At 47.5% G+C, this 27,453-nt stretch overlaps 1 protein-coding gene across 1 annotated transcript in view; it reads left to right on the top strand.

The window, feature by feature from the left end:
* The first annotated feature begins 499 nt into the window (after positions 1 to 499).
* Positions 500 to 27,453, top strand: part of GRTP1 (growth hormone regulated TBC protein 1) — a 28,162-nt gene continuing 1,208 nt past the window's right edge. The window contains exons 1-7 of the mRNA XM_054565887.1: positions 500 to 642; positions 1,038 to 1,189; positions 8,579 to 8,737; positions 12,862 to 12,986; positions 15,628 to 15,724; positions 24,309 to 24,481; positions 24,565 to 24,750. Of these exons, the coding sequence (XP_054421862.1) occupies positions 596 to 642; positions 1,038 to 1,189; positions 8,579 to 8,737; positions 12,862 to 12,986; positions 15,628 to 15,724; positions 24,309 to 24,481; positions 24,565 to 24,750 (939 nt within the window). The 5' untranslated portion in view covers positions 500 to 595. The remainder of the gene's footprint in view (positions 643 to 1,037; positions 1,190 to 8,578; positions 8,738 to 12,861; positions 12,987 to 15,627; positions 15,725 to 24,308; positions 24,482 to 24,564; positions 24,751 to 27,453) is intronic.

Below are 27,453 nucleotides of genomic sequence, written 5' to 3'. Positions count from 1 at the left end.
CGCTCCCTCCCATCACGTCCCCCAGGTGGCCCCGCATCCCGGTCCCCTCATCCTATTCCTTGGGTATCCCATCCCGCCCCCGCGGCCCAATGCTGTCCCCCTCGTCCCCAACCATTCCCCGTTCCCACCCCACAACCTCCCACCCAGCATCAGGCGCCCTCATTCCCCGGCTCCCAGCGCCTCCTCCCTCCAGGCCTGGGGAGGGAGTGGTGGGCAGGGCTAGCACCCCTCCCAGGCTCCAGCAGTCTCCGACTACGCCCTCGGCTTGGAGCCGCGGGAGCAGGTGCAGGCCCCAACCACCCCTCGCTGCCTCCGCCCCGGCCCCTGCCGGATTCCAACGTCGCACACTCTCCCCTCCCCCCCTTCCCAAGCCCTGCCTCCCTCCCCTCCCCCCACCCTCTGCCAAGGCCCCGCCCCCAGCTCCGCCCCTCCCCCACCAGCACCTCCCCCCTTCCTCCACCCCCACGTCTCAGCACCGCCTCCTGGAGCCCGCGGCAGTGGAAGGGCTTTAGCTGCCCGGAGTCCCGGGAGGCAGACTTGGCACCGCCACCCCGCTGAGGTCTGGGCAGCTCGGGCGGTCACCCCCCTTCTCCGCATGGAGCCCGCGGAGCGCGCGCAGGCGGCGCGGGACCGGGTCCCCAGGTGGGCGCGCAGGGGCAGGGACGCCCCTCGCCCAGCCTGGGCGTGCGGGGTGGTGGTGTGGAATTCGGAGATGCAGGGATGGGGCGGTAAGAGATTTGGGGGTGCGGAAAGTAGGACGGTGCGGTGGTGGGGGTGTGGGCGCTTGCGCGTCCCTGGGCAGGGGTGCGTCCCCCCGCCCGCGCCCCACCGCTCTTGGCCCGCAGTCCCTTTCTGCGTCCGGGGAGGGTACCGGGCGCGCGCCCCTCGGGTCAGTCGCGGCTCCCTAAGGGCCCCCGCCCTCCAGGCGGGTACCCACAGGACCCCAGGGACAGACCCCTGGCCACTCTGTGCCACAGGTCGCACCTGCGTGTGGAACTTTATTCTGGGGCTACAGGGGTTTTCTTTTTGTATTGTAGGATTGATCCGTATGGGTTTGAAAGGCCTGAAGATTTTGATTATGCAGCTTATGAAGAATTTTTTTCCACCTATCTGGTGATACTCACTAGAAGAGCAATAAAATGGTCTAAACTTCTAAAGGGAAGTAATAGTGTCCAGAAAAGCATGACAGGTGAGTTTGGAGCTTGGTCCATCATACACTTAACAAACAGGTCACTGGCTAACAAATGCTCCTGAAAGGAGAAAGGTTTAGGATTCCTTAGGCCCCTAACCCACGGAGACTTCCTTGAGTATGGCATCCTTCATAGGGATCTGGCGATGGGGAAGTTACAAGGCAGGTGCGTGTCTACGTAGACTCAAAGTTGAAGCTCAAAACGTCGAATTCAGCTAGAATTTGCACTTTTAAGGTACAGGGACATCCTTTCTTTTCTTTGAGATGGGCTTGCTTGCTTTCCAGAAGAAAATTGATTTCCTGCTTCTCAAAATGAGATTGCCCAGGGCTCTCCATTTGCTCATGCCTGTGGCAAAGCCCTCCCTGCTTCCCTTACTGGACCCCTCCTCACCTGTTCTCCTGCCCCAGCCCCTTCCCTCTCTCCCTCCAGGCCTGGCCCCTCCTGCCTCAGGCCTCCCCTCTGTTCCTCCAGCACACCCCTGCACCCCTGGCTTGCACCTGACTCCCGGTCCCCGGCCCCCCAACATCCCCACCAGTGCCTCATCTCTTCCAGGTGTTGACTAGACTGCCACTTCCATGAGGCCTTCCTGAGCTCTTGTCTGGAATGGCTCTCCCCTGTCACACTACACCTCCACACATTTTTTCCCTCTCCCCTGCTTGTTTTCTCCTCTCTGCCTAACAGTACAGATCTTACTTATTTTATCATTTAAGATCTTTGCTGGAATCAAAGATCCCTCTCTGCTGCCAGGGACTGGCCATGATAATTGTTGCAGTGTTTGTTAAATGAGTGAATGAAGTGTTTAGTCCTTAACTGCTGGGCAGGTGGAAGGGCACTGAGTGTGCCCCTTGGTGGGAGTTAAAGGAACTCAGATAAATGGCACAGAGGGGTTTCCTGAGATAGGACATTAATGACAGTTAAGGGGTGAGGATGGGGTCAGCTGCAAGGGACAGAGCTGTGTGACTAGAGTATTAGAGTTGTGCTTAGAAGTGGCCGGAGATGGAGCCGGGGGACCCTGCCTGGGACCACGTGAAGGCATGCATCCCATGGACAAAGTTTTATGAGCAAGGGGGTGAGGAGATCAGTTTTTGCTTTTAAAGCTGTTAGTGAATGGGGCCCAGAGTGGTCCCAGCACACAGGAGGTGCTTGAGAAATATTGGTGGGGATGACCGAGAGGGCTGGGCCTAGGCATGCGGACCTGGGAGCTTGCTGTCTGCTAGGGCTGGGGCCCGGAGGCTGCCCTAAGACGCTGGACAACCCTCCCTTTCCAAGGCATTACTGATGGGGCTGCCTAGTGAAAACCCAGGTAAACTAGCATTTCATAAAGTCATCTGGAAGGGACCTTAAAGGTTGGTTCTTTGTTGCTTTACAGACCCTTGAGGCTAACATCCTAGGTGCCATCCTGCATGAATCATACACTGAGGTCTGTCCCCGCATAGCCCCTGAGTGTTAGTGTGCTTCCAGTAACATATCTGCCTTTAATTTTTCCTTTTGATTTATTCTTAAAATTTGACTGATCTTTTTGTTTTAAAAAGTTATATACAAGTATATCAGAATAAACAATTTATGTGCATGGTGAAATGCCTTAATCATACTAAAAGATGTAAAGTGACATTAAGCTTCTCTCCTGCCCCAGCCCCCAGTCTCCTATAGAGGTGACCGCTGGTGATTGTCTTTACGCTTCCCCACAGGAACAGGGTGTGCACACACATGAGCATATACATGCACACACATGTACCAGTGCAGCAGCTACACCCACAAGGCTTCAGCTAGCTTTTAGTGCAGGAGAAGGCCTCCTGTCCAAATGGTTAACTCTGCATTACTGCCCAGAGGTCCGTAAAAGCAGAGAATCACTACAAGATGTACGTACGTGCATAAACTTTTTGTTTTTATATAAAGCACAAACACATGCTCATTCTGCCATCTTTGATTTTGTCATTCGATTCTATCTTATCATCTCCTTTCCTTTGAATAGGTGGGAGGACTAGTCCAAATTTTGTATCTTTCCTGCAGAAACCACACTCTCAATTCATTGTCTCTGTTTTCCAGCATTGAGTTTTTCCCCAAGTAGAGAGCAGGAATAAAAGCAGTCTGAATACAGACTCTTCCCTAAGTTTATTCTTTCCCTCATCTTGCAGTTATCTTACACCCGATTCAAAGATTCTGTTTTGGTTTTGCTTTTGCTTTGAGTACCTGTCTCTTTCAACTCTTTCAAAAAATATAGCTTGGTTTTTATTGAAATAACAATTCTATCTTTTTTCCTTTAATATTTCTTTGATTTACAGAATGTTAGTTAAACTGTGTGATTATGGTAACAGGTATCATTGAATAACAGGTTTAGGAGCAAATAAATATATTTGATTTCTAGTGAGCCTTTAGCGGGAGGATAGATTCAGTGTCCAGGTGAACCGGAGAGCCTAGCAGCCTGATGTTGTTTCAGGAAATGAGGAAACGGCTCAGCGACAGCGTGTACTGCTGTTTTACACGGTTCTGTGACCCAGGGTGTCACCACCGGAGCTTGGTGTAGTTTCCGGGTGTGACGGTCAGGGCACCAGTTAGAGAGCAGGCTGTCAGGCGTGAACGCGACTGGACAAGTTATTCCAGAAATGGGGATCCAGTTGTTTCCTGCCATGTCTTCTGGGCTGACTGTAGTGGGTCAGGTATGTGACATCCCGAGAAGAAACGACACAGTGAGGGGCCTTGGTCCTGCAGTGTGGACATGTGTAACCCAGGGAGCTCGGTCTCGGAGGCCTGCCCTTGAATATCCGCAAGCACCTCTTGAAGTCTCCTTTTGGTCCTGTTGTTTCCACCTTATCTTGCTTTTTATGGTCCTACTGTGTTCTTTTCTCTTTTGGGATGATTTTCATCTGTATTGCCCATCTCAATGTCTCCAGTAACACAAGTATCTGCAAATCTTGACATTTGGCTTGTGTTCAGATAACTTACGTTGCTTGATTATGCTATTTGTGGATACGATGAATATTTTCATTTTTCTTTGACCATAGCAAATATCCAACAGGAGCCCTTAAGGCAGCTTGCTCTTCCTCCCTCAACCTTGAAGACCAAGTTCAACAAACTGTCCTATCTTGGCCTAGCTCCTATCCTTGTTCCTGTTCATTTCCCATCTTAGTGCGAAGGGACTCCCAGGGGAAAAAGCCTCATAGCCATTTGCTTCTTCTAGATTTCCTCCCTCGTGTCTTAAAAAGTCTGCACCTTCTAAATTCTAAATAAATTATGAAAACATATTTTCAAAGACAAATACCAAAAAACCCCCCAAAGATTTGCTTAATTTTGTTCGGGCAGACAGTTGGAGGTTAATTTACTGGGGTCCAGCTTCTTTTTTTTTTAAAATGTCCCCACTCTTTTTCCTTTACATTTTATTCTTCTGCAAATGTCAGGGATGACCTGTGGGTGAGCCCCGCCCTTGGGAGTGCCAGTCTCTGGGGCCAAATAAACCGTTCTTGTTCTTTTCTGAAGAAACAGTGTAAATTCAGATAACAAACATCAAGAAGTAGCAGAAGCGTTTGTTCTTTGACTTCTGGATACAACAGCTAAGACTTATTGAGCTCTGACTGTGTTTCAGCCACTAGGCTGAGTGCTTTATTTCTATTTTATACATGGGAAGACTGAGACCTGTTCAAGGTTTGGGGCTAGAAAGTCACAGTAGAGCTGATGTCTAAATCCATAGTGAGGGATTTAACCACCTCGCATTTTCCCTCCTTTTACCTTATATGTTAAAATTAATTTTTTTGGAATTCATAGTGAAGTTCACTTTTATTGGTATATAGTTCTGTGAGTGTAGACAAACCCACAGAGTCACATAACCGCACCACAAGCAAGATGCCAAGCAGGCCGTCGCCTTCAGAACTTCCTTCACGGCCCCTTTGTGGACCGTCCCTGCCCCCACCCCAGGCCACCTCCGATCGCTTCACTCCTGTAGTTCGGCCACCAGAAGACGTCCTATGAATGGGATCGTACGCCTTGGAGCCTTTTGCATATAGCTGCTTTCTTTTTTTAAAATTTATTTTTTATTGTATTTTTTCTCCTTTACCACTAATCTCCCCTAAAGCTCGCTCCCAAGTCTAGCTTTTTTCAATTAATGTAATGCATTTGAGATGTATTCATGATCTTGGGTGTATCAGTTCATTCTTTATTGCTGAGGAATATTTCATTTATGGTGTACTCTAATTTATTTTTTTTTATCTGTTTTTCGGTCAAAGGACATTTGGGATGTGTAAAGCCAACAGTATAGATATTCACCTATGGGTTTTTGCTTGAACTTAGGCTTTCAATTCTCCTAAGGAAATACCTAGGAGTCAGAAAACTGGGTCATGTGGTAACTGTATGTTTCACTTTTAAGAAATTGCAAACTGTCTCTCCAAAGTAGCTACACAGTTTTGCATCCTACCATCGATGCATGAGTTTGTGCTGGGTCACGTCCTTGACAGCACTTAATGTCGTTGGCATTTTTTATTTTGGCCATTCTTTGTTGGAAAGATTGTTCTATCTGCATTGGCGTTTCATTGCAACTTTGTTAAAAAGCAATTGATTCTATTTGTGTGGGTCTGTGTCTGATTTTTTTTAATAATCTGTTCATTGATGTGTATATCCTTTCACCAGTGCCGCAGTCTTGATTATTGTAAGGCCATAGTAAGCCTTAAAATAGTGGGACTCCTTCAATTTCATTTCAAAATTGTTTTGTTTTTTCTAGTTCTTTTGCCTTTCCACATAAATTTCAAAGATTTTATTTATTTATTTTTAGAGAGAAGGTGAGGGAGGGAGAAGGATAGGGAGAGAAACATCAATCAGTTGCCTCTCTCATGTGCCCAACGGGGGATCTGGCCCATAACCCAGGCATGTGCCCTGACTGGGGGTCAAACCAGGGACCTTTGACTTTGCAGGACAGCGCTCAACCCACTGAGCCATGCTGGCAAGGGCTCCGCATAAATTTTAGAATCAGCTTGTTATTATCAACTAAATACTTCTCCTGAACACTAATAAGGATTTTATTGAATTTATAGATCAATTAGGGGAGAATTGACATCTTATTAATATTGAGTCTTCCATTCTATGAACGTGGTATATATGGTATATCTCTCCACTTATTTATGTCTTCTCTGACTTCTTTTGCAGCATTCAGCACTCAGATCCTACAGGTATTTTGTTAGATTTATACCTAAGTATTTCTTTTTTTATTTTTGGTGCTATTGTAAATGATACTGTTTCAGTATTTTTATTTCAGTTGTTTGTTGTTAGTGTATAGAACTACCATTGACTTGTGCATGTCCTTTCTTTTTGCTACCGTCTAAGTTAGAACAGTCCCCACCTGCTTTGGGACTGACCTTTCCCCTTGCTGGTCAGCAGAGAATGATTAACAACTCTTTCAGGCACTTCTGGTCATATTGCCCTCCAAGGAGTCGTGAGACCTACTGCCAACCTTCAGTATAAATCACACTAAGTTGGAGGGAAAGTCAGACCGAATTCTTAGTGTCTTTGATAGACTTAAAAATAAAACAAAGCTTCTGCTTTTCATGTTTCCGTAGCAGTATAAATAGACTAAGTATGGAGATATTCTTGTCGAGACATGATCCTCTAACATGCATTTAAATTGGCAAAGAGGGTTTCTTACATTTTCTGTGGCTTTAGGTGGATTATTTTAGAGGATGTTCTTTCCCTCTTCTGGATCTTCCCTGGTCATCCCTGCATCATTCTGCAAGGTTTTAGTGTGCGTCCCCTGCCCCGCGTGCCCTCCTGGGCAGGCGCAGGAGGCTCGGGCTCCTGAGGCTTCCAATTTAAGGTGCTCATGTGGGTGCTCATCAGTTGTGGGTGGCCCTGGAGTTTGAGTTAATAAGTTTGTATCAACAGTGCTTTTCCTGACTGTAACCAAGGATGTTATTCCCATAATTTTTTCCCGTTAAATGCAGTTGGTACCTCAGATTTTTTTCTTTTCATGGCTGCTTGTGGAATTTCACTAATTACATTAGCTTTTTTTTTTCCCTAAAGTGTGGCTTCTTTTTAAAATAATGATATTTATAATATAATATCAAAGGAAAACAAAGTTGTGAATATTTGCTTTGGAAATGAACTGTCTGAGGGGTTAAATTAAGGTTATTAAAAGCATAACAGAGCACCCCTGGGCTTAGTATAATTAATGTGAATGTTAATCTTACAAAATTTTCCATTCGCCTGGAAAATTAACTGAATATTGATTAATTGAGGTCACACATGGTTTTTGGCTTATTTTCCTATATGTTGTTATGGTCATTAGAAAATTACTGATTACCTTTTCACATACTTCTATTCAATGAAAATATTCCTCCAAAATGCAGTACGTCTAAATTTATAGAGATTAGTTGCAAAACAGAACAAGGACATCTGCAGCTGTAGGCCACCGCCCCAGCCAGGTGCTGCACACAAGTTCACAGCTTGGACACTTGCTGTCTTCTATTTTCAGTTTGTCCTCTCACTGGTCTCTGCCCCACAGCGGGCTTCCCAGAACACTCACGTGATGCCAGTCCCCGCTGTTTCACGGTCACCTCCGGAGAAGGACCACGCATCTGATCCTGACACACTAGGGCCTCTGGGTCTGTCCCCGCCCTCAGCTGTCCCTCCAGCCCTCTCGACTCTGCTTATACCTCCCAGGACCAGCTGAGGGTCTCTTCCAGCTTTATGTCTCTTCACTTGATGAGGCTTCTGTCCCTGCTGTTTTCCTGGCATTTCCAACTGTGTTCAGTGCCTGGGTCACAGTGACTATTCCTGGTCCAAGTCGCCCCTGAGCAGGGACTTGAGGCTGGGCCTGCGGCTAACCTGTCTTCACAGCCGCAGCGCCTGGCACAGTTTGAGTGGTGGGTGGCAGAGGAGGACCAGGGGATGGACCTCGAAGCCCCTGGCGTTGGGTTATTTTAGCCTCCTGCCTCATTGTGCCCAGTTTGGAAGAGCAGGATTCTGTGATGAATATATATATATATATATACCAGTTTTGGTGGAGATGTATGGAGTTTTGCATTTTTTTTTTAATTCTCATCTGTGGATATGTTTATTGATTTGAGAGAGAGAGGAAGGGGTAGAGAGAGAGGAGGGAGAGAGAGAAACACACAGACACACAGACACACACACACACACACACACACACATGCGCGCGCGTGCACACAGAGGTGAGAGAGATGAGAGAGAAACATCAGTCGGTTGTCTCCCTTCCACTCCCAGGCCCGGGATCAAACCCAAAACCTTTTGTTGTGCAGGATGATGCTCCAACCAATTCAGCCACCCCACCAAGGCAAGCTTTGCATCTTTTTAATATTTGATTTAGGAAGAGAACTAGTGAGGTAAAGGCATTGAAATTAGTGCCATTTGCTTTTTCCCTCTGAAGCTGCCCCTTCTCTCCGTTGCAGTGAAACGCTACATCCGGAAAGGCGTCCCACTCGAGCACAGGGCTCGCGTCTGGATGGGGGTGAGCGGAGCCCAGGCCCAGATGGAGAGGAACCCTGGCTATTACCACCGACTCCTCCAGGGGGAGAGGAATGACAGCCTGGAGGAGGCCATCAGGACAGGTGACACATGGTATCCACCCCTGGGGTGCTGGGTGGCTCAGGCGGGAGGAGAGGGAAGAACGGGAATTATCCTCCAAACTGGGTTGGCATCCAGTCTCTGGAAGTCACGATGTGGCTCAAGAAATAAACATTGTTAAAGATACAGCAACTGATTTCAATTTGAAATTTTATTTTTCTTAAAGGAAAATCAAAACTTAAGCGTTCATGAGGGGAGAACAATGTCTTTAATTTATTCAGCAAATTTTTGAGCACCTAGCTAGCTAGTAAGGAAAATGATATCAGAAAGACCAGGTTTCTTTCAAGAAGAAGTCCCCAGGGAAAGTGAGAAGGCTGTTGAGCGGTCAGTCCTAATACTGTAGGCTATTTGCCCTGAGGGGTATGTGCCTGACAGGAACGCAGGGGACTTACAGCTACAGCTACGCGTGCATCTTTAAGCCACACACCAGAGTTTTCTTTCTTTGTGTCAAGCTCTGATAATTGTCTATGGATTTGGATATTTTTGGCCTCTAATCTCCTTTTTCTCCAGTGTTACATAGGCTCCCTGCCTCTTAAAAGTTTACTCAAGAACTTTTTGAGTAAACTTGAGAACTTACTCAAGAAAAAAAAATGTTTAACCTAAAGTGAATAATTAGATTTTAAGGAAATATACCTGCCTTTCTGATTTTAACCATTTTTGAGGAATACAAATTTAAGCAAAATAGCTAATTAAAAAATTCAATTAACTTGCCCCAGCTGGTGTGGCTTAGTGGATTGGGTGTCATCCTGTGGACAGAAAGGTCACCAGTTCGATTCCTGGTCATGCACATGCCTGGATTGTGGGCCAGGCCCTCAATTGCAGGCATATGCAAGGCAACCAGTAAATGTTCCTCTCCGTCCCTTCCTCTCTCTCTAAAAAATAAATAAATGAAATATTTAAAACATTTTTAAAAAATCAGTTACTTTAAAGTGCTGAGAGGTTGGACAGACTTGTAACAGTAAGAGAGTGGTGTGTCCCCAACATAATAAATGGGGATCCTTTAGTGTTTGGGGTCCCACATGCCTAGGGTTGCCCAGGGAACCCGTGGGGAGAGCTTGGGGCGCTGAACCCTTTGGCTGCGTCCTGACTTTGCAGCACAGCAGAGTCAGAGGCCTCAGAACAGAAACCGTGGCTGGGTTTGCAGGCCCAGCCCGGGGCCGTCCCTCGGCAGGGCTGGACAGGCTTGTTCCAGTTGGAAGGAGACTTTAGGTCCAAGGGAGGCTGAGCATGTTAAATAAAATAGAATGTTGGTATTTGTTTGAAAAATAAAATTAGAGGCTCTGTTTAGTGCCAGTGTTTTTAGATAAATATTCTCTTTATTGTGGTAAAATATACATAATAAAGAATTTACCATTTTTTCTTCCCCAACTGAAACTCTGTCCCCATTAAACACTAACTTCCTGGCCCCTGGCCCCTGGCCCCTGGCACCCACCATGCTACTCTCTATCTCTAGGGATTTGGTGTCTCGAAGTGGCTCATATAAGGGGAATCATACAGTATTTGTCTTTTTGTAACTGGTTTAGTTCACTGGGCATGATGTCCTCAAGGGCCATTCATGTTGTAGCATGTATCTGAATTTCCTTTTTAAGGTCAAGTGATATTTCATTGTATACGTACACTGTCTTGTTTAACTGTTCATCCATTGATAGACACTTGGGTTGCTTCCACCTTTTGGCTATTGTGAATGATGCTGCTATGAACATGGGTGAACAAATATCTCTTCGAGACTTTCAGTTCTGTTGGGTATGTTCCCAGAAGTGGAATTGCTGGATCACATGGTAATTCTGTGTGTATTTTTCTGAGGAATCTGGACAAGCCATTTTACAGAGTTGGTAGAGTTGGATGTTTCATGCCATGTAAGCATAGTCTGAATATCCCTGTTCACCTCTACTTCCACAATGAAAGGCAGCATTTCCTGTAGAAAGATTTTAAAACATATGGAAAAACTTTTAATAATAAAAAAAAAATATTACATAGGAATGAGCACAGCTGGTCATTCTAGTCTGAATTAGTAAGAGACACTCATTTTTTCCTGATCAGTTGTACTTTTTGGAATGCTGAGAATCTCAGAAAAAGTATTTGTTGTAGGAATTTTTAAAAAATTTGAATGAATTACGGACTTCCATTAATAACAGTGTTATATCAATTAGTTCATTAATTGTAACAAATGTACCATACTCATAAAAAAAATAAAATGTATTGAAGTGCAATGTTTTAAAAAAGAAAAAAGAAATGTAATCATGGTCAGTACAACAGAGGAACCCTGTGTCGCCCACCTCCGGCACCTTCCTGGGGACGAGACCACTCAGTCGCCAAAGCTCCTTCTCACTGTCCCCTGTGATACTGTCAGACCTGCCGGCTGTCAGAACTCCAAAAGGCAGAGGCTGAGGGGGAAGGGATAGAGAACGAGACAGATTATAGGAGGCATTTGAAAAACAAAACAATTTATTTTTGTAGAAAACATACAATAAAAAATAATGTGCTTCGAGACGCTAACTTTGCTGTTCTGCTCATATCTAGTATTTTGTGAGCAAAGACAAGGCCTGGGGCCAGGGGTTGGGAACAGAATGACTGTTGCAGCCTCTCACGTCAGGTCAGTGGACACAACATTACGCTGGAGGTTAGATTTCTGTAGGCATGTTGGGGAGCTGCCGTGCCTGCTTACCTTATACCATGGCGGAGAAAGCTAACGGTATTGCAGGTCCCCTATTGAGAGCTATGGGCTGTGTGTGTCCCAATTCATTTTGGTTATCATACATAGCACAGTAGCAAACACACCATTAATCTAAGTGGGGTCAGTAGAGTTAGAAAAGATGTAAAGATTTAAGTTGACATATATCCTCTATGGTCTTGCATCTGTCTACAGAGTTAACATATACAACTCAGCTTTAAAAAGTCAGATGTCAGCCCTGGCTAGTGTGGCTCAGTTGGTTGGAGCATCATCCCATAGACTGAAAGGTCGCAGGATCCATTCCTGGTCTGGGCACATGCCTAGGTTGAGGGTTCAGTCCCCAGTCGGGGTGTGTGCAAGAGGCAACCAGTTTGTGTTTCTCTCTCACATCAGCATTTCTCTCCCTCTCTGTCTCCCTCCTTTCCCCTCCCTCTAAGATCAATAGGCATATCCTTCGGTGAGGATTAAAAAAAAAAAAAAAAGGTGTTGTCTTGGTGACCTCAACCAGCACTTGTGCCCCTGCACCAGGCCCTGGTGTGGGCTGGCTGGCCCAGGCGCAGAGGGCCAGCCTGAGGAAGTGGGTGCCTGTTGCACAGGAAGAGCCTGGCTGGGGAACTCTGCTGTAGACAAAGGTCGACAATGCTGAATTTATTTAGTTCTTAAAGAGTTTATTTACTTTTAGACAGAGGGGAAGGGAGGGAGGAAGGGAGGGAGAGAAACATCAGTCAGTTTCCTCTCACACGCCCCCACCTGGGGACCTGGCCCACAATCCAGGCACGTGCCCTGACTGGGAATTGAACCTGAGACCTTTCGGTTCGCCATCTGGCACTCAATTCACTGAGCCTCTCCAGCCAGGGCTAGTTTTCAGTTTTGTCTGTTTATCTCTGAAAGGAGATCTCTATACGTTCTGCTTCTTTATGTTTTCAGTCTTCGGAATTGAGAAAATTTCCAGAATTTTGTATAAAATGGTCATCTCTTACCTGTTGCCCTAGAGTGAAGCCTCCTCCTAGCTAAGAGGGTGCAGTGCGAGGGCAGGTTTGTGGGGTGGAGAAAAGTGAGGAAAAAATCGGGGTCCCACAGTGGCCCAGGCCTCGGCTGGAGAAGCTCACTTTTCTGTCACTGATTTTGGGAGAACTGCTACTGGGGCCCACTGGTGTCCCCTTTGGTGTGGCTGGAGCAGGACAGGGGTCCTCGAAGTACCCTCTTCTTCCCTCCTGACTCCAGTTACCCAGGACCCTGCCGGTGAAGGCAGCAGGGGCTCCTTGCCCATGAAGAGCAGCCAGGCTCTCTGGGGTGATCCCAACACATAACCAGGCTCGAAACCATTCCTGAGACCCGGGACGGAGCCCAGCGCCTCACCAGGTGAGGTTTGATACATCACGAACCGCCTTTTGTTCTCACCTTTGGAATAATTCTGTGTTATTAATTTCTCTGCAGATATGAACAGGACCTTCCCAGACAATGTAAAATTCCGCAAGAATGCAGATCCCTGTTTACAGAAGACCCTGTACAATGTGCTCTTGGCCTACGGGCACCACAACCGGGGTGTGGGGTACTGCCAGGTAAGCCGCCAGGAAGGTGAAAGGCATTGGCACCCCACAAACTTACAACAGGGGCAGTCTCCAGGTGTACATTAAGTATTCTTTATCAATCTAGGTCATAAACTCCCTAAGTCATAACACCTGTATGGACTGTAACTTTAAATATTTCCCAATTACAAAAGCAGTGAAACCTCTATTTAATGATTTCTTTTGGTATCAGACTGCAGTGAGAGGGGGCGAAGGTGGAAAGTTGGGAAGCAGGTAGGAATGACTTACATGAACACAGGGCTGTACCTTCTCGGACACAAAGTAAACAAAGAGCACCTTATTGCCCCAGTGCACGCTGTCCCTGCGCATGTGTGCAGGAGGGTGGGGATGGGGGTGTTCCTTCGAGGTAATTTTTGGAGGTCAGGTCTTCCCTGTAATTAGAGGTAACGGTGTGCCTCATGACCTGCCACCTTGTCACCTTGTTTTGGATTCGCTGTATAAAACACGTGATGTGGGGAAGAATCATTTCTCGTTTCTCCGTGAAACGGCCCCAGCCTGGGGTGTATCAGAGGTACACTCATTCATAACGGGGATCGCAAGAAGAACCTGAGTTCGGAGCAGCCGCGGCCGTGCCCTCTGTGGGTGCAGCGTGGGATACGGCCGCACCGCCTTTGAGGTGGGCTGGTTCAGGCTCTGAGATCCCTGGAGGCCGGTGAGGCCCAAGCTGCCGGGTGTGCCAGGTGGGGTTGGCAGGAGCTGCCCCGTTTCCTATTACTGGGAATGCTGCTTGTTGCCATAGCTGCGAGCGGGAACCCATGGCTGTCACGAAGAAAGTGTCCTGTCCCTGAGGCTGCATGCTTCTCATGCTGCCGAAGCCTAAGGCTTGTCTAAAGGTTTCCTGAGAAGAAGGTGAGCGAACCCTGTAGTGGTGGGAAGGATACATCTAACAGTCACGGCTTCCAGAAGTTGGTCTTAAAAGCCAGGGAGCCACGAACAATTGGGTCCTGGAGAAGGTTTGGACAAACAGTTGCGCAGCGGGGATTGCTTTGGGAATTCGCATTCCTGTGTGGTCAGCATGTGGCATGGCTCTAGGCACAGAGGAACCGGGGAGAAATGGGAGAAGGAGTGAGGCAGATCTTTTACAAAAGACCAGCAGCGAAGAAACATCATAGTTACTACTCATATTCTCCTGAATAATTCATCAAGTTGTGTTTTTACATTGCTGTTACCAGGAGGTGGTGCCTTCAGAAAGCTGAAGCTGGGAGGGGCCCATTTTTCCCGTACGGAATTCCTGTGAATTCCTGTCATTCTTCGCTTTTATGACTCTGGTTTACGTGTTCTGAAACAAGGACTCCGCCTTTTGGGGAAGCAGAATGGATGAGAAATTGTCCTAAGATCATTCTAGTTACTGATCTTGTGGATTTTAAAAAATAGCTTTAAAAAAAATAAACCACAATTTTCAATATTAGCATGATGTCAAAAACTACTGGCTTTAGGGGCCTAGTCGGGTGGCTCAGTTGGTTAGCACATCGTCCCGATGCACCAAGGTCGCGTGTTCAGTCCCCAGTCAGGTCGCATACAAGAGGCAACCAATGAATGCATAAACAAATGGAACAACAAATCAGTGTTTCTCTCTGTCTCTTAAAAAGAAAACTCGATTGGCTTTTGGACTATACACATGTACACATATGTGTTGTATTAGCACCCCTGGGCTGCCATGACTAAGTACCATAAGCTGAGAGGCGTGGACAACAGAAACAGTCTCTCAGCTCTGGCGTTCAGAAGCCTGAGATCGAGGTGTCGTCATGGCAGGCTCCTCCTCGGCTGTGAGGGCGACTCTGTGCCAGGTCCCTCCCCAGCGCCTGGCGGTCTGTGGCCGTCCTTGGCGTTCCTTGGCTTTTAGATGCATCACCCAGCTCCTGCCTTCCTCCCCACATGGTGTTCTCTTGTGGTGTTTCTGTGTCCAAATTTATCTTGTTGGTTGACAAGACTTGGATTTTCCCCTGATTATCAGAGAAATACATACATACTTTAGGAAATACAGGCAGGCCAAAAAGAAAATAGGAATTGTTTGACGCCTAGTCACTCAGAGATGACCCTCGCCCACTGCTGCTAAGTGCCCACTTCCGTGCTCTTCCCCTGGGTCCGGCTGTTTTTTCAGATGAGACAGTCACGTACCTCAGGTATGTTAGCAACATCTGCCCTTTGGCAAGTGTGTGCTGTGAATTTCTCAAGACGGTCTCGGTCACAAGAACCTCTTCCAACATCCCCGGGTGTCAGGCCATGTTCCTTTATGGATTTTATGAAATATGGTTACTGGTGTAGCTTCCCTTATGATAGTTTCATGCTATTAGATTAATTTATCAAAAACCCATTGGAAGTTATATTTTTATCATAAGGTTACCATTAGTTGAAGAGTCTTTGATTTTAGTACTCTAAGGCAGTATTCAGAACAGTTTCTTTTAACTATTTTCCTTGCTTCTCTTGTAGGCTTGACTAAACACATTACTAGATGTCAAATCCTTAGTGTCTCCAAAGTGGTACTGAAAAGTCATTCTAGAATTATGCCAGTTTTAGGGAAACGGAAAGTTAGTAGTTAGCAGCCCAATAATTGCAGAAACTTACGGTGTTAAAACTCAACATAAATTTCTGTTTCTCATTTTTCTAATTTTAGGGAATGAATTTTATAGCGGGATATCTGATTCTTATTACAAAGAATGAAGAAGAATCCTTTTGGCTGCTAGATGCTCTTGTTGGAAGAATACTACCTGGTATGTTGAAAATCCATGTTGTATGCCCTTTGCTATCTTGTTTCTGGTGTTATCTAAATGATTCAGCTGACCAGTCAAGATTTAATGAGAATATAACTCAGTTGTTTGGGATTTGAAGTTAAAACCTTTCTGCAGTGAAGTTAAAGAGAAGAATCCTTAAGATGAGCAGCTGCAGCTAGAGCAGCTGGTTATTTTTGTGTCTTAGAGCTTGAATTCAGCTGAGACCATGTGCTTAGCTCATCTGTTCCTCAGTCTGTACCATTTGTGTTGAGACTTGTTGGGCCTTAGTATGTCTTATGATTGTGAAATCTGTGAGAGCTTCCCTTGGTTACATGCATACATTTGTCACTGAGTTTGTGAATGGTTTGTAAGAGTGAAATAATTGTCAGCTGCTATTATTACTGCTATTAAGATGAGGATCATTCTCTTCATGCATTTCTACCTATTAGTGATTATTAGTTTTAATTAATAAATAATTTGTTAATAAACATCCACTGGTTTTGGTAATGCGCAGCGTAGACTGTGAGCTGCAAAGTAGGATCACTTCAGGAAGAGAAGTGGCCAGAGCCATATCAGGGGGAGAGGACCTGATGGCGGTGACCTGTCACAGTGAGCCTCAAGGCTTGTCCTGAAAAACAAGCACAGTTGCAAAATCCTCGTGACTGGTGGACGGGGAGGTTACAGGCTTCCCATGGCAGTGAGCCCTGGGTTGCTCTTGTTTTTTGTGTCTGACTCTGAGCTGCTTTTGTGCTCCTCCGCCCTCTCACACATGCTTGGGTTAGGCTAGACCCACCACAGGACAGCACGCAGGGACTTCTCTGGAGAGCTGGCTCCCATCTCTAGAAACTCCATGCTGAAGACATGAGTGTGGTGTGCACATAGCGCGTTTCAGGTTCCAAGCTAAACTGCGCCTGCATTCCCATTTAAGCCTCAGAACTACTCTACCGCGTAGACCCAGCTACTATACCAGTTTTACAGAGGAGGACACCTAAGGCCTGAATCCCAAAGCTGTCTGTGGCAGAGCCCAGGTTCAAGACCTTGGCATGAAAGAGTGAACCTGAGTGGTACCATTAAAGAAAGGGAGAACCTGGGAAGACAGAGGGAAATGGGGGTGCTTCTCATGCGCCGGTGCGGCCATTAATTAGCAAGGGCTCCAGAGTGGGCGTGCCAAAGGCCAGGCTGGACGAAGCTGCCCATGGCGAAAGGGAAGGTGTAGAGGTCCCGAGGTTGAGAAGAGCCCAAAGGGGAGGAGGACTCGAGTAGTCCCAGCCTCAGCGTGAAGGCCCGAACTGCAGGGATGGGGAAAGTACGAGGAAGAGGGAGTCAGGACTTTCCACATAAAATACTGACAGAGCTTTGTAACATGCTCACCGTTTGCTTCAGTGATGTCCTCAGGTTGGATTACAATGAGTATTTAATATTCATGATCAATTCAGTTCTGGGGGTGTGGGAAAATATCAGTGAACAAAACATAAAAGGCCCTGCCCTTGTGGAACTCCCATTGTCGGCAAGAGGTCAAACAATGAGCAACAGCAACCCCAACACAACCCATAATGAATATGTGAAATATATAGTGTTAATGTTCATATACACAGTCCCAGGAAGAAGACCCATGACTGAAAACTTACCTCCCTAAGCGGAGGGCCAGGAAAGACCTAAGAAAGAGGCTGGCAGTTGATACAATTTATTAAGGGAAACTTACATTTGAGACATGTCTTGGGCAGCTGCAAGACAGAATGGATCCCTGTGCCACCTGGCAGGTGCCAAAGAATTCTCTAGGGTAAAAGGGGGAATGGTGTCAGGTCCTAGTACGGGAATGCTACCAGGTACAGGAAATTACAGGCTTGACCACAAGTCAAGGACAACAGCCTGTTCCAGGGACCAGCACTTAGTAGGAGGCATGGGAGGGGTGCCGATTTACATCAGAATGAGTTTATATCAATTACAATCAGATGGCCTCTAAAGGAAGTTTTCATAAAGCAGCCTCCATTTTGGCCAGGTCCCGCTTGAGGGACAGAGAACGGTCCTGTTATGGAACAGTCTCTCCTCCACCGTTAATAAACAAAACTTAACTGAGTAAATTTGAAGCTCCAATTAGCTTTATTAAATGATTCATGAATCAAGCAGCGTCTCATCCAGTAAGCAGAGAGATTCTGTGAGGGGTCATACAAGATGGAAGCTTTTTATAGAAAGGAGGGCAGGACAAAGAAATCATCAGCAAGAGGAAAATGAAAGTTCATTAAAGGAAAGTAAGCATTCAGGTGATTGTGGCTTTTCTTTGGCTGAGCTGTGACATTTCCATTGGCTGGACTTGTTGCTGGGCTGGAGGAAAACCTTCCTTCCTCCTGCTGGGGTATTAAAGCAGTGAAGTGTTGAGGTCTGCAGTTGAGGTCTTCGAGTTTGGGGTAGTTGACCTCAGGGGGTGGGGTGTGATAGCTCTTTCTTCGGGCCTTCTCAACTCCTTTAATATTCACAGCAGATTATTAGCAGGTGATAAATGCTCACTTAGAAAAACAAAAATGCAAGCCTCCCGACTGCTTCTGAAATGTCTTTCCTATCATTATTAGGTTCAGTCAGAGTAAAGTGCAGTGCCATCAGCCTTCATTCAAAAACAAAAAAAAAAATCAACATAAAAATGTTAGGACAGTGAGCAAAAAAGGGATTATCCTTGTCACTGCAGAGCTCTCCAAATGCAGAGAGGCAGCTGTACGTCCTGTAATTATATGGAAGACTCAAGAGCAAAGGTAAGCCAAGAAGGCTTGAAAGGAGAATACTGGAGATTTATTACAATGCTATAATAATTAAAATTGTTATAATCAGTAAGCGGTATTAGCTTACTGATGTATAAATAGAAAAGGGGCCAGACATCATTTGGTCTACTGATCTATTAATCTATTAGGATCTCTGTGAGATTAATGGGGGAAAGAAAGATAATTTGAAATACTGTTTGGTGACAATTGACTGTTTATATGAAAGAAGACGAAATTAGATCCTTATTTCTATTCCAGATGGAGTCAGACTTTTGTGAAAAAGCAAATAGGCATTTTACAAAATAGAAAACCTGAATGGCAACAAAGTTTGAAGAGATGACCAAGTTCTGCTGTGAGCAAGGAAATGCAGATTTAAACAACAGTGAAGTAGGATGTCAAAGCCAGCATAGCTGCCTGATGGCCACCATTCTAGGCAAGTGACTCCCCACTTTCAGAGTAGTTGAAATGGGATAAATGTCAGCGTTAGAACTGAAGACAACATCGTGACAGGCCTTTCGCAAAGGAGGTCCCGGAAGCAGAGAGTGAGTCTCTTGTACGAAGTCACGGAACGCATGGTCTTGTGGATGCCTGGCCAGCCCCTGTTTTGTCTTGCTGCCTGAGTTCTCCGCAGGCGCTGCCAGCTCCAGGAGCGTCACTCTGTTGTTATTAGTTACTCAGATAAGGTTTACTCAAAGGATTTCACTTTTATACGTAAATACCTCTCACAGTCCTAAGTCAACAAAACTCTAGCAAACAGTGTCCATGCATGCTAAACTTACCCTCCACACATCCACACCCAGAAGTCTGTCTCACTCAGACCTCCTGCGACACCAGGTGGCTTCTTGAGAACCTGGTGACTCTCCTGATGAGTCACCACTGAGACCAAGGCATTCAGTGAAAGGGTGCAAGAGAAAAGCAGATTCACTTCTTGGATGAAAGAGGATTCCTGAGCCTTGCAGAGAAGCTGGGCAAGGACCGGGCTCTGAGTCCCTGGTGTTAATGGTGCCCATCTGGAGAGGGGAGAGCCCCCTTGGGTGATTACATCAAATAATGAGTCAGTGCAGTAATGAACTAATATATACTGGCATCCTGAAAAGCTGGTCAGACTTGTTTTCCTCTGAGACACAGGGAAACAGGTTGCTTGTTGCTCATCATAGAAATGACCCAGCTCAAGCTAGAAGGTGTGGCTGAGATGGAGACTGATAAGGCACATTCCGTGTAGTAAGATTCAGAGCCCCTGAGGAGCGGGGCTGGGGCAGGGTGACCACTGGGCTCTATTCACCTCGGCTGCACCTGAGTATGTTTCAAGTGTTCTCTTGATTAACTGACCTGTAGGGTCTCCCCCATAGTATTCCATAGCCTACGAGACATGCGTTTGCTTTCTCACAAGGCAGACACTTCATCTGTGGGCTGAAGAGCATCAGTTTTGGAATTGGACTACACAGGCTTGAATCCCAGCTCCACCGCTTACTACTCATGGAGCAGAAATCACGTTTTAAATCTGTGTACCCTATCCCAGCAGCAGCAGCAGCAGCAGCAGCAGCAGCAGCACCCACCCTGAGACAGCTCCTCTGCGCCTGCCCTGCCCGCTGCGGGACCATTTAGCCTTTCAGTGTTCTGACACAGCCATTAATTAGGTTGTCCGCAGAGGTGAATGTCCCCAGGAGAAGCATAACAAGGGGCCCCAGAGAGGCGAGGCTGGCTCGGCTCCCGAGGATTTCTCTGATCTGTGCACAGAGGAGTGTCAGCCTGATGGGGCTCTTCTGCTCAGACGGTAGTTAGGGGAGTACTGCAGGCGGGGCCTGCAAGGAATCGTGGTCGCCTTGCCTTCAGCATTCAAGGGCAGAACGCATTGAGGAGGGAAAATAGACACGGAGGGTTCAGTGATCTTCCCCTGGCGACTGGCTCGGGCCTGTGGCAGTCTGGGGTGTGACTTTGACATCTATTTTTGGAAGCTGCCGTAAGCCCTCTCCAGAGTCAAGGACAAGGTCGCTCTGTGCTCACAGCTTAAATATCCTTCTTGGCAAATCCTCTTATCTCTCCTGCACTTAAACCTGGTCCCCCTGAGATGCCACTCGTCTAACTGGGTTGGCACTCAAGCCAGTCCTGGAAGGAGAGGAGAGAATCTTTGCTTCTTTCTCCCCATGTGGACCAGAATATTGCTGACTTAAAAAGGAAGAGAGCAAATGGCTGTTTCAAGATACAGATGCAAAATAAATTTGTGAAAGGAAAGAATTCGTTTTAATCCCTAGTGTTTTATAACTGAATTGGCTTCTATTAAATTATTTTCAGTGTACTTTAGTATTAAACATAGTTTATTGTAACTTACTCTTTGAAAATTAGCCACATGACTGTGATATTGTGTCAATATTCATAATGACTATTTAATTGACAAGACCATCTTGTTCCTTTGCCATAGGGAGTGACCAAGCTGTAATGCGTACAAAGCATGGGTCTTCTGAAAATAGGGGAACAGCCCCACACAATCCTGCCTTTGGGCGGGACGTGAGGCAGGTTTAAAGGCACAAGAGCAACGGTATGACCTTTAAGATACATTGCATAACAAAAGGCAAGTTAATAGCCATGCCTTCCTGAAGGGCAGAGGGCTGCCCCCCAGGGAAAATTGTGTAGTGACTCTGAGAACATGCAGTGAATGGTGAAGCTCATACAGCGCCTGCCTGCGTGAGAGGCCGGGGTGCAGGTGCCCACTCCAGGTGCCACTGTGTCACTGGGAACTCCTGCCCTGACTAAAGATGGCAGCCAAAAAAGGGTGAAAGACACAGGGAGACTGACAAAAATGGCGAACACTAACGCATCATAGGAGGGGCCAGATGTAAGATTATATGGAAAGTTATGGGCCGAGTATTTAAATTAGGGTGAGCTGAAGGTTAGTGGGGGAGAGAGCTGGGGGAGAGAGCCGTGAGGTCTGCAGTGGGAGAGGAGGGCTGCCTGGAGAAGAGGGCGGCAGAGCTGGTGGAGCAGTGGGAACCTGCCTGGCTTCCTAGACCCCTGAGAGGTGCTTGGAGCTGAACTGTGACCAGGAGTGCTGAGTTACAGACTTCAGCTTCTCTGAAAGATGTACAGAAGTCTCCCTCTTGGGACGTGTGCCTCCCTGGACTCCACCATGATCCAGAGCAACACAGCGCATACTTTCCTGAACCACTCCATGAAGGCTAAAAACAGTGTACCCCAAACCCTAAAGAAAAAGCTGCCACGAAAAAATGGCAACTCTGAAACTCAAAAGTACACATTCCAAAAAGGATGGAAATCTGTTTGCTTGACCAGCTAATGGACAAATAAGAGTATGGGGAACTTCTGGGCATGGTTTTGGTTTGTAGCCTTTTGGGGAGCAAGGGGCGTTCTGGGTCTCATGAAAGAGGAGGGTTCTGAGCAGGAGTGCTCTTAGCACTTCCAGGGTTTTGGAACCCTGTTAACAAAAGCCTGTTTCCTTCAACACTAATTGTTGGGTCATGTGCAAAGGCGCCAGGTGGCCAAGCCCCATTTTGCTCCATAATAAAACATCAGATGGGTAGCAGGACAAGATGCTGTGTTTGACAGTACGCAGAATGGGTGCTCATTTTCCTATTTCATTACATAGATTACTTAACTCAATTTTTATGCCAGAAATTAAGCATTAAAATGTATTATAATATGTTGCATTAACAAGCTAGGAAGTTTTTTGGCAAGGCAGATGTCTGTTCAAAAGTTGGACACACTGTTGGAAGCGTTGGTCTGCCCGGCTGTCGAGCGTGTGGTCACAGAGCTGTAGGGACTGCTGGCTCCCAGCTGGTGCCCAGGCCCTCTGCTGGGACGAGCAGAGCGACCTGTTTCCCATGTTTCCATGTTTCAACATCCGGGGGCTCGCAAGCCACTAAACTGGAATAAAAGAAATTTCTCCAAATTAAGTCATCAGCCCTTTTTGGGAAAAATTTTAGACTTAATGTTACTTCTGTCTTTCTGTATTCGGAGAGATGCAGACGTTTGGCTCCTTCTAAAATTTCTGGTAAATATAACGAAGTGGCCTCCACCCTCAAGTTGGAGAAAGCATGCAGGATTCCTTGAGACTTCAGTAAAGAGAACTTTTGCTGAGCAGCTTTATGTGTAGACATTTACCTGCACATATGAGCACACATGTGGTGGACAACATCTGAGACTGTCAACCAGGAGCCAATGAAGTGGGTTGTGGTCTATCTTTGAGAAGGCGCCTCACTTAAGAGGGCAGGCCATGTGTGTGAGGATGTGCAAAAGTATTGGGGAAGTTTGCAAATGGATGCCTGACAGGGTTCTATTTACAAGATGTCAGTGTGTTACGTGGTATTACAAGTACTGAGGAGGCCCATCAAACTGCTTAGTGATGATTGGTTACCTAGGGGACGACTTTGACTTTTCACCTGATACTCTCCTGTAATGTTCAAATTTATTGGATGCATGTACCATCTTCATAACAAAAAAATAAAAGAGAAATAAATAAACACAACACCAGTAAAGAAGGGAGAGTGTGTCCTCTGCGCAGAGGAACCTGGGATGCTCAGGGGGCATTGGCACTTTGCTGGAGAAGCCACTGTGGCTGAGGCAGCCACCGTCCTTGACCCCAAGTCCATCCCATCAAGGGCACACATTTCACCACCCAGCTGTGTTTTATGACACTGATTTGCATACCTGCACCGTCTGCTCTGCGGAGGTAGTGGGTGCAAGGGGAGGACATAGAGGGACCACCTGCCTCGAGCCCCACCGCTTCCTGACTCTGTATGTGGTGGGTGGCACAATCGCACCTTGTGGGCACCGGGGCCAGGTTTGTCTGCACCTGCTCCCTCATCCTCCACGGCCAGGCCACGGGCCACCTGCATCCTGCAGCAGCTTCCCTTGCTTCTGGGAAGGAGCTCGCTGTCAGACGGTGCTGTCCCTGCAGCTCAGGTGGTCCTGCGCCTGCTCCTCCAGCTCCCAAAGCCTCCCTTAGCCAGGTTGGGCGGAGCCACCGAGACAGGGCAGCAGGTCTGTGGCTGCTGGGCCCTCCCTCAGTCTGGGTCACAGGGCAAGGCAGCTGCCACCTGCAGATTTTAAAGTTTTGTTTTTACTGTGAAAAAATACACAACACATCAAATTTAGAGTCTTTATTATTTTTAAGTGTACAGCTCAGTGACAGGAAGCACATTCACAGTGTTGTGTAACCATCCCCACCGTCTGCCTCCAGAATTTTCTCATCTTCCCAAACTGAAACTGTTCCCATTAAGTAACTGCTCCCCATTCCTCTCCTCCAGCCCCTGACACCCACCATTCTCCTTTCTGCCTCTGGTTTAGACTGCTTGAGGCGCTCCGTACACCGTTTGTTCTTTTGTGGCTAACTTCACTTAGCATGAATGTCCTCACGGTTCATCCATATTGTAGCACATGTCAGCTTCCCCCTTCTTTAAGGCTGAATAATATTCCATTGTGCGTATATATATCACATTTTGTTTATCCATCTAATCATCCATAGGTGGACACTTGGTTATGTCCACCTTTTGGCTGTTGTGAATAATATGGCTACGAACAGGGGAGCGCAACTGTCCCTCCTTTCTGCCAGCAAATTTGAACTGAGGCCCAGCAGGGCCCCCAAGGACCTCGGGGGCCCTTGCTTTGGGGCTCACTCCCGGGAGTCCCTTCAACTACATGGTGTGGCATCTCACCGTGGGTCCTCCCTCTAACTCAGCCCTCCTCTCTTCTAGAAAGGCTCCTACATGGACAGACCTGTTTTCTTTCCCTGGCTCGGGGAGGAGGGACGAGGCTGCCAGGGGCTGTGTTTGGTAGAACACATGACGCATGTTTTTGGGTGTTTTTCCTTATCCGTGTGGCAGATTACTACAGCCCCGAGATGCTGGGCCTGAAGACAGACCAGGAGGTCCTGGGGGAGCTGGTGAGGACCAAGCTGCCCGCAGTGGCGGCCCTGATGGACGGGCACGGCGTCCTGTGGACTCTGGTTGTGTCACGCTGGTTTATCTGCCTGTTTGTGGACATCCTGCCCGTGGAGGTGAGCGTGTTGTGCTCCTCGTCGGGATCAGGGTTGGCTCAGGTGACCATGCAGTGATGCGCCATTTCTCTGTTTTTCTGCAGACAGTACTGCGAATCTGGGATTGTTTGTTCAATGAAGGCTCGAAGATTATCTTCCGGGTGGCTCTGACCCTGATTAAACAACATCAGGCTTTTATTTTGGAAGCCACCAGTTTTGCAGACATTTGTGAAAAGTTCAAGGAGATCACCAAAGGGAGTTTTGTGACTGAATGCCACACCTTCATGCAGGTGAGAGTCTGGATGTGCTCAGCCTGTGTTTTGCTCTGCTGGTCCACTTGCCTGGCCTGTGAAGTGGGTGTCCTGGCTTTGCACAGTAGTCTCTCCGGCAAAGCGTCTGTCCCTGTGCTCCCGTTGGCCCTCTGCCTCAGCTGGGTCCTTTCACCCCTCCCATCTCAAGCAGCCCTGAAGAGGGACTCCAAGCCCCTTCTGGGCCCACCTTCTCCTGGAGCCTAGGGCCTGCAGGCAGACGCGTGGGGGCCACCTACCTGGAATCCAGTGGCTGCCGCCCCTCCTCCTGTGCCACCGACCTTGGAGTGGCTTGCCCCAAGGGGGGCAGGGTCCAGTGCCAATGGGACGCCCCATAGGGCCAGTCCAAGTTCACTGGGATGGAAGGTGTACTCATCAAGGGTATAAGTACACAACTTCTCTAATTCGAACTTCAGTTTCTCTGGGTCTGGGAGCCTGGGAGGTGGCAGAGTTCTGCAAGGTCTGAAGCCCTTCCCAAGCCGGCTGCCTGTGTACCTGATCTCAGAGGGCTTTCCTGATGACCCCATCTACAGCAGGTCTCCTGTTTCTCCTGGTTCTAGTAGGGCTGCAGGCTATGAAGGTGACTCAGACCAGCTGAAGGAATGAAGTGGGAGCTGCATTCGACAGGCCTTCTGAGGCGGCCCCAGAGCTGGGACAGGCTTAGGCTGGCCAGGCAGGCTTTAGGTGGGCTAGTGGGAAGAGGGGACAGCGAGGAGCAGGGCCCAAAGCTTGAATGGCCCTTGTGGGAGATGTTGGGTGCTAGCGTCCACACAGCCTTCATCTAGAGAGCCTAGCCCACTGGCTCTTCACTTTTCCGTTTTATACGATTACAAATTCAAAGGAGGTGGCAGAGGGCTTGCTGGCTCCATCCACGTGGCACAGCGTTTAGATGCCTGGAAGGCTGGGTGCTTCTCTGAACCTTCCTGGGTGATAGCAAGCACCTTGCTGGGCTGCTGTGCCTGAGAGCAACTAAGGGACAGCCTTCCAGTGGCTGGGACTGACTTAGAAGACATCCAGGGCTCTGAGCCAGTGAATGCCTGCCTTGGGCTTTCCCTACACCGCTCTGGAGGTGACGTGTGGATGCTGGGTGCTGGACAGCTCCTGGGAGGAGAGAAAACTGGGGCCTCCCTCCTGGGGCCCCAGCTGGAAGGGGCTTCTGCTTCCACCTGGCCTCAGAAAACAGCCTCCAGTTTAGGCGCTATGGTGGGGACTAGTGGTCACGAGGGCCACATGCATCTTTTAAATGGCAGGCATGTGGGAAGGTGTGGGCGCTGACATTTCAGCTTGTATCAAGCCCTGGTCACCTGCCAGCAGCCTCAATAAAGAGAAAGTGGTGACGGATGAGAAACGTCAGAAACCTGTAACTGCTTCTTTTGGGGCTTGTCAGGTAGAGCTGGAGCTGGTCACCATGATGACAGAGTGCCTCCTCCCGAGGGGCCACTGCTCTGCCCGGGGAGTCTGCAAGCTGGCTGGTGGCCTCTCGGGGAGAACTTTGTAGGGGGATTCAAGCAGCAGATGGCAGGGTTGTGCTTCTTCCAGGCCCCATATAGCAGAGTCTGCGATTGTATGTGGAGGAGTCTGTAGGAGCCAGACACTAAACTCAGACAGAATCAAAGCTCGCCCTTACGGGTACGACTGCTGTTAGGTTTTGATTCCTTTCAGACTCAGGTTCCTCATTTATAAAGGAAGATGACAATAGGTCCTCCATGCTAGGGTTGTTTAGGGCATTTTGTTTGTTTGTTTTAATGAGATAGAATTCCCGGACCATAAAATTCACCCATTTTTAAAAAAGATTTGCTTTTAGAGAGGGGGGGAGGGAAGGAGAAAGAAATATGAGTATGAGAGAGACATCGATCAGTTCCCTCTCTCAGGCCCCCGACCGGAGACCCGGCCCACAACCCAGGCATGTGCCCTGACTGGGAATTGAACTGGTGACCTTTCAGTTTGTAGGACAATGCCCAATCCACTGAGCCACACCAGTCAGGGCAAAATTTGCCCTTTTAACATGTACAGATCAGAGGTCTAGTTCCATGATCTAGCTTCAGAACATTTTTGTCACCCCGAAAGGGGAAGCCCTTACCCACCTCCTTCCCATCCCCAGGCAACCATCATATACTTTCTGTCTCTAAGGAGTTACCTCTTCTGGACATTTCATGGTAAGTGGAATCAAAGAATGCGTGTGTACCTTTCTGTTGACTTCTTTGACTCAGCAACATGCTTTCCAGGTTGTTTAGCTCTGATATAATTTATGTCAGTGCATAGCAGAGCACCTTGTGTATGGTGAAGTGCTCAGTAAGTGCTAGTATTTACACAGTGCAAGAGGCAGCGAGGTGACTGTCTTCCCAGGAGCCTATAGCCGGTGGGCAGGCTGTCCATGGTGGGACTTTGCCTGTTATGGCCCAATGGGGCTCCAGGCCCCGTGAGCTTGGTGGGCTTGAGAGAAGCACAGAGGATCATGAGGATACTGGGCAGGATTCGCCAATCTACTCACATCAAAATAAAAATGCTGTGTGTCTGCACAGATAGCTGTAGCCATTCAAGGGAAGTGGGCAAGGAAACAGCCCTCGTACAGTGAGTCTTTTCTCAGTGATCTCTACAAAGTTGTATATTTCTGTGGTAAGAGCACATCAGCACAGCAATTGGCATCCCTACGTCTGAAATCCTATGCAAGAACCTCTAGAAGTT

The sequence above is a fragment of the Pteronotus mesoamericanus genome, unplaced genomic scaffold (assembly GCF_021234165.1).
Source record: "Pteronotus mesoamericanus isolate MK-2021 breed Mesoamerican mustached bat unplaced genomic scaffold, CSHL_Meso_final contig_169, whole genome shotgun sequence".
NCBI classification, from domain to species: Eukaryota; Metazoa; Chordata; class Mammalia; order Chiroptera; family Mormoopidae; genus Pteronotus; species Pteronotus mesoamericanus.
The sequence above is the reverse complement of the archived record's forward strand: the minus strand, read 5'-3'. Positions and strand labels throughout refer to the sequence as shown.